Source organism: Barbatula barbatula (assembly GCF_947034865.1).
Source record: "Barbatula barbatula genome assembly, chromosome: 22".
Lineage (NCBI taxonomy): Eukaryota > Metazoa > Chordata > Actinopteri > Cypriniformes > Nemacheilidae > Barbatula > Barbatula barbatula.
Window position 1 is genome coordinate 1866032 of NC_136785.1, and position 13484 is coordinate 1879515.

General features: G+C 35.2%; 2 protein-coding genes across 5 annotated transcripts; both read left to right on the forward strand.

Moving 5' to 3' along the window:
- Positions 1 to 723: 723 nt before the first annotated feature.
- Positions 724 to 3218, forward strand: LOC306911723 (phospholipase A2 inhibitor CNF-like). Its single transcript, XM_079487280.1, has 5 exons — positions 724 to 1076; positions 1175 to 1291; positions 2137 to 2280; positions 2407 to 2517; positions 2633 to 3218. Exons 1-5 carry the CDS (start codon positions 1028 to 1030, stop codon positions 2827 to 2829), a joined length of 618 nt encoding a protein of 205 aa, XP_079343406.1. The 5' UTR covers positions 724 to 1027; the 3' UTR covers positions 2830 to 3218.
- A 6301-nt stretch (positions 3219 to 9519) lies between these two features.
- LOC306911699 (phospholipase A2 inhibitor CNF-like) lies at positions 9520 to 12255 on the forward strand. Of its 4 annotated transcripts, none has more exons than XM_079487240.1 (5): positions 9520 to 9713; positions 9804 to 9920; positions 10498 to 10641; positions 11468 to 11575; positions 11687 to 12255. In XM_079487240.1, exons 1-5 carry the CDS (start codon positions 9665 to 9667, stop codon positions 11881 to 11883), a joined length of 615 nt encoding a protein of 204 aa, XP_079343366.1. In that variant the 5' UTR covers positions 9520 to 9664; the 3' UTR covers positions 11884 to 12255. The 4 variants fall into 4 exon arrangements, with proteins under 4 accessions (XP_079343366.1, XP_079343368.1, XP_079343367.1 ...); XM_079487242.1 differs by having other exon boundaries at positions 11719 to 12255; XM_079487241.1 differs by having other exon boundaries at positions 9522 to 9713; positions 9834 to 9920.
- Positions 12256 to 13484: the final 1229 nt, after the last annotated feature.

A 13484-nucleotide genomic window follows, 5' to 3' on the forward strand; every position in this document is an offset into this window, starting at 1 on the left:
ACCCCTTCATCTCCGCTGCCTTGCAATTGGGTTCTTCCACTACCACGTTCGTGACACTTTATGGGCAAAAACATTACAATAAACTATTACTGGTGGTCCCTGTAAACCAGCAAAACATTTCCTCCATCCAGTATTTTTGTACCGGAATCCTTACTATGTAGAAATGTAAAGAAAGAATATAATAATCTATTGAATCCTCTGATCTATCCCTCGTCTTATTTTAGAGTTTCACTGCCTCAAGTGAAACACACTTACACAGGTAGGTTAGTTTCAAGTTACAAGTAACCCCGCTGTGTATTTTGTCTTCAAAGTCAAGTGTGAAATGTGTGAAAAATGTGTTCAATACCTCTCCTCTACCTTACTGCTTGACTTAAAAATATGTTTCATAGTTTTATTTAAAAATAAAAGAAATATAATCTTGGCTTCAGCAAACAGTATAACGTTTAGGTTGAAATCGTGAAATCTACATTTGTATTTACGCTTTCATGAATGTATACTACTGTGGTTATATAGTGTTCACTCTGCAAAATGCATTCTTATTAAAAAACAATTCTACATAAACAAAATGGAACAAAATAAAAACAATAAAGTTTATAACTATTTAAGCATGTGCTAAACAAAGGAATATAAGCTACAGGACATTGTAAATCAAATAAATGTCCTCAGGGGTTAACTGTACTTATGTTTCGTTTTCTTGGAAATGTGGTTAAGGGCTTCCTCTGTCACAAACAAAGTCCACAGTCAAACATTAGATTAAACATCTATTGGTGGTCCATTTGCAGTAAACCAGCGGTAACTTTTCTACCATTATTATTAACTTTTGCACAGGAACCCTTCATTTGTAAAAGTGCAACCAAAGGATTCTGTAGGTCTGTGAACTCAATAGAAAACAGATTACTTTAAAATAAAAAATGCACCCCCCCATTTTTAAGTTTCATTTTCTCATCAAAGCCTCACCCTCTTTTGATCGGCTATAAAAAACATTGAAAAGGGCTTGTCATGTCATTCACACCTTGACTGACCAACCATGCGTCTGAACATCTTCACCGTTGTCCTTTTCGCTCTTTTTGCAACAGGTAAGTACAAAACACAAAAACATTATTCATTTTTCTAATAAATAAATGTTTTAACCTACAATCAATTATTGTTTCTTCCTGTTTCTGTTTTTCCATAGGAAACTCGCTCAAATGTTATCGGTGCACAGGTATAATGGGTCCTTGTGTGAAGGAAGAGATGACGTGTTCCACAAGAGAGACTGTATGTACAAGTCAAACAACGGTACAATCCACTGGTGAGTTGAGCGTGATAGAGCATGTCATGTGTGCTATTGTTGAATACTTTAGAGATAAAACATTGATAGCAATTTAAGGATCTTAGGAGTTTCTAAGAAGCATCCTGTATGAATGTTATGTGAGAGATGACTAAAATTGAGTCTTGAGAGTACAGACACACCTGTGTTTTATTTGCATATTCACGTCTTTAAATTTAAATTATTCATTTGGCAGACGCTTTTATCCAAAGCGACTTACAAGTAGTTTTTCACAAGCCCAACGCTCTAACCACTAGGCCACAGCTGACCGTATTTACTCTGTTGACACTTCTGCAAACACAGCACCCAAAAAAGATAAAAAAAACTAATGAGAAAGTGCAAATGATGATTCAAATGAAAAGAATGAGAAAATAATGAATAAGTTAATGAGACACAGTGTGGTGAGAAGAGTTACGAGACGTACACAAGTTACAGTTTACCAGCCCCAGAGGGTGTCTTTATTTAACACACACAAGAGGACCGTTGCCAGTAAGGCCGAGGGTGGGGAATGTGTCTGGTCCCGAGTGAAGTCCTGCGGGGCTGTGTAGTTTCAGTAATTGTAGTAAGTGATTGTCAGAATTCGTCTGTTCTTGTCTTATGTAAATGTGTGTTATTTTGGTTAAAATCTCAATTATATTTAACTTCTGCGTCAAGCGTATTTGACAGCCGTATAAACTCCTGAAGGAATTCCGGAGACCATTCCTATCAAAGCAAAAGAAATGTAATGCATATTTTGATGTGAATGATAAGAGTCACAGGGGTTTGAATGAAATGAGGGTAAATAATGACAAAATATGCAAAGTAAACTAACCATTTAAACATTTTAGGAGACCTTACACAAACCATGCTGGTAAAAGGCTGTACTGAGCCAAATATTTGTGTAAATGGATCTGTCAACTTGGGCATTACAAGAACAGCACTAACTACGCAGTGCTGTGACTCAGACCTCTGTAACAGCCAAGATGTTTCAGGTATTGTCTTATATACAACACTTTACATTCTGCACATACTAGCATTAACCTTAAAAGGAAAGAACACGGTGAAAATATAAATAAAAAAGTTGAAAAATGAAAGAACAAGGTTTGTTTCTTCTACAGATTCCAGCTCTAAAAAGTCCAATGGAAAACAATGTTACTATTGTGATCAAGACAGTTGCTTCAATAGAGTAAGCTGTGCAGGAACAGAAGACCACTGCATTAAAGCTACTGGTGAACATTTTATTACAGAATAAGCTCATTTTTCTTCAATAGATTATTGTCTCCATAGGTTGAATACATTATTGTTCTCTAATTTTTGACTCAATTTCTGTTTTCTTTATATTAGCAAACGCTGTCTCTATGTCAATTACTTCAAAGGGATGCGCATCTAAATCCATGTGTGATGTCCTATCACAAGTAGTTAAAGTGTATGCAGACGTCTCATGCTGTCAGGGGAATCTGTGTAACAGCGCTAAGAGCATCACTCAGAACCTCCTTCATCTCCTCACATGGCCGTTCATCTCATACATCATGTTTCACTGAATTCAGCAGAACATCAAACTCTACAGCGAATGTGACACATTTGATACTTTATGGTAGGACTGATAAATAATTGTAATAGGGATGATACTGAAGATACTGAAGGCTCATAAATGCAACAACAATCTAACAAACATAACTCAATATGACCTGAATTTTCATTGTGTTTTCTTTGATGTTAACCCTTTCATACATGAATTATGATGATCTGGTTAGTTTTTTCATTAGTGTTTTCATTATTTTAGTGCATGGGGAAAAACAAGATTTTAAATGGATCACTTTTCAAACATCTGAAGAGATGACAGTGTACAGGTTCACTGGTGTCCCTTAGTGCTTTGGAAGTATTGCACCTGAACACAATGATGTCAATAAAGCAAATTTGGACATACCGTATGTGTTTTTTTCCAAGGGTATCATTTCTGTTTTTGGATTTAGTAATCTACACTGACATCAAATGACATACATTAAGTTGATCAACTTGTGATCGATGAGATGACAAAACTTTTCTTTTCGTGTTGACATAACAGCCTGGTGTACAATAAGGTCAACGGCAGATGTTAGAAAGAGGCTAGAAAGTTAGAGAATTGAAAGGAACAGGAAGCGTGACATGCCCTTATCCATTATAAGATCAAGAGAAGAAAATATGAGCCAGATTACAGTAAACACAGGTTCATATGAATCAACATGACCAGTGTGTTTGTGTTACACGTCTACTTCTTAGTCCAATTCTTAGGAAACATCTAGTGTTATAGGTTAAGGCGAGAGTGAAAGAAAATGATAAAAGGATCTACAAAACAAATAACAGATGTCAGCAGAGGTTTATTGTCAAAGTCATGTCCTCTGTGGTTAACAGTTTTTAGTTTTCTCTGAAGGTGCCCTACCCTAGACTTGTCTTTACAGACCAATTCATTCAAAACCTTGAGGTGTGTTACGCAAAGGTGATAAAACAAATAAACAATGTTGACCAAAGTGATGTGTAATATAAAAAATAAATAAAAACATTACTTTAGTTTACTAAAACTAATAAAAGTTTTAGGTTAATTGAAATAAAATAAAATGAAATTGAAAAGACTAAAATAAAACTACAACTGAAATAAATATGAATTTAACTTCAATTGCAAAATAATAAATAAAGAAAAGTACAAAACAACAAAAGCAGTTTTCAAGTATCAGTAGCCAGACTGTTCTTAAAACTTTCAAAAAAACATTTTTATTTAGTGCTGTTGTGTTTTTAAAAACCTGCCTGAAAAAATACTTCACAGTGGTCTGATGGAAACACTTCATGGTGCATTCAAGCACCCCATAGTATCCAAACTGTATGCTGATATTCAAATACATATAAAAATGCCTAGAACCACCAGCAGGTGGCTCTGAAACTCCAGAAAAACGATACTACTGTAAAGAACCACATAGAGCAAAAATAAAAATCTGTTATCCGGCCTACATAGGCAATCTTGCAGAATATCTCTACAAAGTTAAAGAGACAAAATCCAAAGAACAAATAAAAGGTCAGCGACCACAGTCTTTCAATGGAAGCACCAGACACAGATAGCACATTACATCTGTAATACATCTGCTAAAGATCTGGAGATCTGGAAAACATCTGCATTGTAATAACATCTGCAAAACATCTTAGAAAGAGCTGTTGTACATTCTAAATCACACACATTTTACAGACATCTTCTAAAGGTCTATATGACGTCTGACAGCAGACGTCTCAGATGAAGGGCAAACAGCATCTGCCAGATGTTTTGCAGAAGAAAGTGCAATAGATGTCTGCCAGATGTGCGTGTGCTATAAGGGATCAAACTTTGTACTAGCAGGTGGCAGCAGCAACCCTTCACGTCGGAGACCTGACATCACACCTCTACAGAACTTGACATTTAATTTGAAATTTAGGTCATGACCTCTTATCTTTCGAACCTCCCCACACACACACACCATTTGCTTTAGTAATACTCACACATTGCAAAAGCGTTGATGAATACCAATATTAAACTCTATATGAAACCCTGCACTAACTGAGAAGCTGTTCCTGTCCTGAACTTTGAAAAACTAAATTCCGGGCTATGCAACAGAGAGGTCCCAGACCGATCCCAGTATGTCACAAACTATTGTGAGAACAGGTACGATATAACAGTCATTTGGTTTTTTTTCTGTAACGTAGTCAAATATTACCCACATTTTATAATGCATTATATAGCATATACAATCTCAGTAATGTAAGTTACAACAACGTATTTTCTTTGTTATATTTAACAACACATCCTTAGAAAAAAACCTGTGAATAAAAAACTTGTAATAATATTTCCTGTAACTGAAATCTGATGGTTGAAATAATGCAATGGATACTACAAAAATAATAGGAACTAAACGAAAATAAGTAGAGGTTCAGCATTTCGTTAGGCTATTGCATTATAGTGAGCTCTTCCTCTTTCACAATTCAGCAGATGCCCGTTTGTCTGTTTTTGCAATCGTGACATGATAGTTAAATTGTTCCACAGCCTTCTCTGTGCCTCTTATATTTTAGGCTCCATATATATTTTATTGAGTATTTAAACGCGTTTGATGTCTGCCTAGTATTGTCAAACTAGTATTAGTTAAGCAGATAGTTTGTTTAATTCAATATATATATATATAGTGATTACCTGATACATAAATTAATACTCGAATCTTAATGTTTTAAGGCATTTTAGACAGACATATGCCTGCAGGTACAGGATGTGCCGATTGGTTGACATTGATGAGCACAATCATTGTGCATTAACACGTCGCCCTCCACTGGATGTTACAATGAACAGCAAGAAACGATCTTCAGCATTTTAAATTGCATACACTGCTGAAAAGCCATAGAAACCATCATATAAATTATACAGGATTTATTGCTTATGATGGGAGTTTTTATTGGCTGAAATGAAAACAAAAGTCTCTACTGGTATGTGTTGCGTTTCTGTTTTTGAGGTCATTAAATCATTCTCAAAAATGTCCAAAACACTTTACAAAAAGGTATTTAATGACACCTGAAATGGTTTTCATTTCATTTCAAAAACAGTAATATTGTAATGTTACTAATTTCTTTTAAACGACAGTAACTACTAATATATAATTTATTATTTTGGAGGTAACTTGTCCAACACTGTTCGTAATATGTTCGGTCACTTCGTTGTGTATTATATTAATATGTTTCAGCACGTTATCCTACAATTGCTATATGGCTTGAGTTAAAATAGCTTATTCCCGTATGAATTAAACAGTTTGTCATCACACAGATGGAAAGCATGAATGGTCTCTCTCTCTCCCTTCTCTCTGTTTATAGGTCTCACTGCCTCTCTGTCTGTCTGTTTCTGTGTGTTGCATACGCATGCCTGTGCCTGCAGCCTACAGTATATGTGTGCAATTTTAGAATAATTCCCAGCGAATATCGAATATTATTTTTGCTTTAAATGCCCATACCTAATGACTATCATCCAATCAGATTCGAGAACCAGAAATGAAAATATACATTATATACATGTTCTATGTGTTTATTCAGATTTCTGTACGGTCAGTTTAGAATGATTAGCATATCGCCCATCAATTGTTTATGACACAACTTCTTTTTCCTTTACATTAGTAACTTCTGACAGGGATGGGACTTTAAAAGGATTTGCCTCTAAGTCTTACTGTGATATTCCAAAAGACTGATCTAGACGTGAAGATCTCATGCTGTCAGGAGAATCTGTGTAACAGTGCTGAGATCATCCCTCTAGACCGCCTCCTTCTCTCATCTTCTACATCATGTTTCACTGAATTGTTTAAGCTTATCACTGCAACAGCGTGGGATATTTTGGGAAAATAGACAATGCTTATCTCACTTTTGCTGATCACTTTCTGATGTTGATCAACATTTATTTGATGGCCGTTGTCTTGTCTCACATTGTTCCATCTGTATTTCTTATCCATTATGCTCTTTGTCTTCCTTGTCTTGCTTTTCGTCAACTGTATTTCGCAATGTCTTTCCATGACTGTCCTATGGCCTTGTCCAGGTACTGTTTAACAGCCTGACAATGGGTGTTTCATCAGCTGCAGTTAGCGGAAAGAACATGTGAAATGTCAATGCTTATTTGACACTTCAATATTTATTGTTTACAGTTTAACACAGATAATGTGGGATCCTATGACACTGTGTGAGAGATCTTGTCTATCTGAAAAGTTATTTCCCCCTGGCAAAACCAATATATTATGAAAAAGTCATGAATTCAATTATTTAAATTTCTCAAACGTAAACAGTTCCCCCAGTATTTTGAAAGCAGTATCTGTTTTTAAACACCTTCGAATTTGCTCCACATAAATTGTGTTATGTATCTTTATATCAGGCATCCCCAATCTTAAATCCAGAGCTTGATTCAAGACTCATTCAACAAACGGCATGATTTCAGCTAGGCTTGATTCAGGATGAGATACACACCAGAAGCTCAATACATAAAGTTTGTTCTTCATTTCTGCTGTTCACTTGAATCGGTTTGTATCATTTGTGTCATCATAAATAAAGTTCATACATACACTGAAGCAGACTGCTATTTGCGTACAGCAGGCCCCTTTCAGCCATGAAGGTCAACCAACAATACTTTTTCATTATTTAAAATTTCTGTGAAAAACATTTGAGAAAATTTAAGTTACGTAAGAGAAAGCAGTTTCTTAAATTAGTGAAATAAATACAAGCATGAAATGTTGACTGACAGTATCAACAATGTTTTAAAGCACAACAGTAATGTGATCTCAAAGTCTTAAGTAACTTTACATTGAAAATGTCCTGTGTGGTCCTTATGAGGATCACTGCTGTGCCGCCAGCATGCACTAAAGTTAGATGGGAGTGAGAAGGGTTTGGTTAAAGGTGAATTAATTAAACTGGGAGACAGGATGCAATGTTTAATATCTTAAGTGAATAAGAATGTACACATTGAATGTAATTTCATAAAAATATTGCAATTGAATGTTATCAGAGCATCACAATTTTTTTTATGTTAAAGGAGCTATTTAGTCTAAAGGCCCCAACAGTCTTTGCATAGGTTCTGAGACTCTACGCCCCTGCCATGCACGCGTACTGTGAACTACATCCACCACCCAGGTAGTAATGTCAACAAAAATGACTTAAAGGGGATGTAACACACACATTTTCTGCCAATTTTATATGAATCTTGAGCACCTACAGCGAAGTATTGCATACTTCGTATCTTCGAAGAGTCTTTATTTTGACCACATTTATAAAAGAAAGATACCGCTGTACAATTATTTTTGAAAACAGGTGAGTCCTGAATGCGTGCAGGGGGGGCGGGACTACAGTACGAACACCCATCATAGCATCATCCCTGCATAATGATTCACTACAAGTGTTGTGTATACATTACACCTACGCGCCGATTGTCAACAAAACACAGACATATGACGCCGTCATCTATCAGTTTCAAACGATATCCAGCGTTATATCCACCGTTTATATAACAAAAACACAGCTGAACTTTGTGAATGCAGTGCTCTCTCTCTCTTGCTCCAGCTGGTGGATGTGTCCGCCTATTCCTTCTCCCACTCTCCCTGTGTTCTTTCTTCTCTCTCTCGCTTTTTGATGTGTGCGTGTGCTTTTTCGGTAGAATTGTTCAATAAGGGACTAAGAAAAGTTGTTACGGAAGGAAATTTTATGTTTGATAAAAACTTTCCTATTGTATCGAGCACAGAAATAGTATGTCTTACGTCCAACTCATTTTTTGACAAGATGACCATGTCAAGCATGAGAAGCCAGCACGTTTAACATTGTAAAGAAGTTGTAATGCATAAAACATTGTTGAACCACTCCTTTAATATACCCATCACAAAATAATTAGGTTAATCTTAATTTACGCTTTCATGAATGTTTACTAGTGTGGTTGTAATGTGTTCACTCTGCAAAATGCATTCTTATTTGCTAAAAAAAACAGTTAAAAATAATAAAGTTATCAAGATAACTATTTTTCATTATGAAAAGGGTGAAAGCATGTGCTAAACAAAGGACTATAAGTTACAGGAAATGGTTAGTCAAATAAAAGTTCCTCAGGAGTAAACAGTACTTAGGTTTCATTTTCTCTGAAAGGACATTTGGGAGAGGGCTTCCTCCGTCACAGTCCACAGTCAAACATCGACGGTGGTCCCCTATTGGTGGATAACTTTTCTCCATCTACTATTAACTACTGCTTGGGAATCTTAAATAAGTGCAAGCAAAGGATCCTGTAGGTCTGTGAACTTTATAGAAATCAAATTTCTATAAAAACAAATATATTAAAGTTTTACTTTCTCATTAAAGATCGAGAGACACACTCAGTTTCTGCCAATCTCAAATGAATCTTGAGTACCTACACAATAGTATTGCATACCTCGTATCTTTGAAGAGTATTTAGTTTGATAAAATTTATAAAAGTGAGATACGGCTGTATGATTATTTCATGAAAAACACGGGCTGCAAGAGATGGGACTAGTGGGCAGAGTAGCACTTTGCCTTGCCATGCTTTTCCGTAAGAATGGACAATAAAAGGAATAGGACCCCTGTGAATAATTTACTACACAAGGATCCAGAATTAGAAAAATCTTTACGAAACCATTTGGAGTGTTGGGGGAGTGTATCAAGTACAGAACTGCTACGTCATACATCCACTCAGTTTTTAACAAGTTGGCCAAGTGAAGCGTGAGAAGCCAGCAGGCTAAACAGTGTAAATAAGTCACAAGGACATAGCATGATAGCTCCGCTTTGAAGCCTCACCCTCTTTTTGTCCATCCAAAAAAGACCATTGAAAAGGGCTTGTCATGTTATTCACCTCCTGACTGACCAAACATGCGTCTGAACATCTTCATCGTTCTCCTTTTCACTCTTTATGCTGAAGGTGCAGTACAAAACACAAAATCGTATTTAATTTTTTAAATAAATTGTTTATTAGCTACATGATTGTGATTCTGATTCTGTTTTCCTATAGGACACTTGCTCAAATGTTATCGGTGCACAGGTATAATGGGTCCTTGTGGGAATGAAGAGATGAGTTGTTCCACTGAAGATGCTGTATGTGCAAGTCAAACAACGGTACAATCCATTGGTGAGTTGAGTGTGATAGATCATGACATGTGTGCTATTGTTGAATACTTTAGCGATAAAACTTTGATGGCAATTTTTTAAGAAGCATCCTGTATGAATGTTATGTGAGATTCTCACAGAAATTCTGACTTGAAACTACAGACACACCCCTGTGTTTTATTTTTCTCATTTGAGATTTCTGCAAACAACACAGCACCCAAAAAATACAAAAAATGAATGAGAAAGGGCAAATGATGATTGAAATGAAACGAATGAGTAAATAATGTATAAGTAAATAAGACAGAGATATGTGTCTGTAGTTCAGAATTACAGTAGTTTCAGTAATTGTAAGAAGTGATTGTCAGTATTCGTCTGTTTTTGTCTTACGTTAATGTGTGCTATTTTGGCTAAAATTTCAATTATATTTAACTTCTGCGTCAAGCGTTTCTGCATTGTTCCTGCTAAACACATGAAACAGTGACAGGCGTGTATAGTCCTGAAGGCATTCCGGAGACCATTCCTATTGAAGCAAAAGAAATGTAATGCATATACAAAATCTGCAAAGTGAACCAACCCTTTAAACACTTTTTTATTTTTAGGAAACGCTTCACAAAGCGTGCAGACAAAAAACTGTTTTGAGCCAAAGATGTGTGTAAATGGATCTGTCAACTTGGGCATTACAAGAACAGCAATAACTATGCAGTGCTGTAACACAGACCTCTGTAACAGACGAGATGCTTCAGGTATTGTCTTATATACAACCAGGGGCATAGCAAAGAATCTCGGGCCCTGTAAAAAAGCAATGTGGGGGGGCCCTCCACGTTATTTTTAAGTTAATTGTTATTTATTATTAAATTATTATTATTCATTATTATTAAATTATTTATTTATAATACAGTGCTGAATCTAATTTCTGCGTGAATTGTGATAAACTTAAATATTTAAAGATCTCCTCAGAATCCCCTTAAAAAATAATTGATAGTTTAAGTGTATTTAAATTGAATGTGTAGTGTAGTCCAAAACATTACACATTTAATTATTGAACAGAAAAAAATCTAGTAGGCCTATTTGTACTAGTACTGCATAAAATGGTAGAAAAAAATGCCACTTCCTGACTGTAACTAAGATTGCCAATATCATTTCTTAAAAAGTTAAATGTAAAGTCGAGTTTGTCAAGAAAAAAATGTCTTCCCTCTTTTCAATCATTATTTAAAATAAAAAGGCATAAAATACACTAGCACATCTTTTTATTACTTAATTGTTAATTGACCATTTTAACTTTAGCATGTTACTATTTTAATTGTATGTTTATATATTAATAGACATTAAATGAATAAGTCAAAAGAGCTGCCTCAACGTTGACATGTCCAAAGTTCACCTCAATACGCAGATAAAATATAAAGCGCAAGATGTTTGTCTCTTCATGCGCTCCGAAGTCCGGTGTATGTTGTTTTCAAGTGATTGCTTTAAAGTTAGCAAACTGCCCTGTATATTCAATTCCTAAGATTTTTTTAGGCACATAATTGCATTAAGCTTAAAATGAAAAAACACGATTTGTTTCTTCTGCAGATTTAAGCTCTAACCCCAATGGAAAACAATGTTACTATTGTAATAAGAAAAGTTGCTTAAAAAAATTAAGCTGCGCAGGAACAGAAGACCACTGCATTAAAGCAAAAGGTGAGAATTTGGTAACAGAATACATTTTTCTTCAATAGATTATTGTCTCCATAGGTTGAATACATTATTGTTCTCTCATTTATGACTCAATTTATGTATTCTTTATATTAGCAAACTCTGTCTCTATGTCAATGACGTTAAAGGGATGCGCATCTAGATCCATGTGTGATGTCCTATCACAAGTATCTGAAGTGTTTACAGACGTCTCATGCTGTCAGGGGAATCTGTGTAACAGCGCTAAGAGCATCACTCAGAACCTCCTTCATCTCCTCACATGGCCGTTCATCTCATACATCATGTTTCACTGAATTCAGCAGAACATCAAACTCTACAGCGAATGTGACACATTTGATACTTTATGGTAGGACTGATAAATAATTGTAATAGGGATGATACTGAAGATACTGAAGGCTCATAAATGCAACAACAATCTAACAAACATAACTCAATATGACCTGAATTTTCATTGTGTTTTCTTTGATGTTAACCCTTTCATACATGAATTATGATGATCTGGTTAGTTTTTTCATTAGTGTTTTCATTGCATGGGGAAAAACAAGATTTTAAATGGATCACTTTTCAAACATCTGAAGAGATGACAGTGTACAGGTCCCTTAGTGCTTTGGAAGTATTGCACCTGAACACAATGATGCCAATAAAGCAAATTTTGACATACAGTATGTGTTTTTTTCCAAGGGTATTACATTTCAGTTTTTGAATTTAGTAATCTACACTGACATCAAATGACATACATTAGGTTGATCAACTTGTGATCGATGAGATGACAAAACTCTTCTTTTCGTGTTGACATAACAGCCTGGTGTACAATAAAATATAAATAATATTCAAAATTCAACGGCAGATATTAGAAAGAGGCTAGAAAGTTAGAGAATTGAAAGGAACAGGAAGCGTGACATTCCCTTATCCATTATAAGATCAAGAGAAGAAAATATGAGCCAGATTACAGTAAACACAGGTTCATATGAATCAACATGACCAGTGTGTTTGTGTTACACGTCTACTTCTTAGTCCAATTCTTAGGAAACATCTAGTGTTATAGGTTAAGGCGAGAGTGAAAGAAAATGATAAAAGGATCTACAAAACAAATAACAGATGTCAGCAGAGGTTTATTGTCAAAATCATGTCCTCTGTGGTTAACAAGTTTTTAGTTTTCTCTGAAGGTGCCCTAATCTAGACTTGTCTTTACAGACCAATTCATTCAAAACCTTGAGGTGTGTTACGCAAAGGTGATAAAACAAACTAAACGATGTTGACCAAAGTGATGTGTAATATAAAAAATTATAAAAACATTACTTTAGTTTACTAAAACAAATAAAAGGTTTAGGTTAATTGAAATTAAATAAAATTGAAAAAGCTCAATGAAAATAAGAAATGTTGCCTTAGCAATAAACTGAAGCATAAGAATTCTTAGCTGAAAAATTAAAAGATTTAACTAAAACCAAAACTAAAAAATAAATTGGAATTTAACTTGTATTGCGAAATAAAAAAAGTGTTCTAATAAGTGTTCTCGAAAAATTCTAAAGCCCCTCCAGCAGGTGGCTCTGAAATTCCAGATAAATTAGGTCACTACTACAGAACAAAATAGACCAAATAATTTATGTAACAAACAAAATAAAATGGGTGATTCGTGACAAAATCCAAAATAAATAAAAGCCTGCAATCCCTCCTAACTTAAAACTACAATCTGGCAGAACATATCTACAAAGTTAAAGAGAAAAAAAGCAGAGACCAAATACAAGGTCAGCGATCCCATTCTTTCAATGGTTTTTCGCCAGAACTACAGTGGCTGCTAGGTATCATCGCACTGCAAGTGCATGCAAACAGAAAAACAGCAGCAAATTCACATAGCCTCTTCGTTAGTTTGGCGACACATGCCCTGCAAATTCCT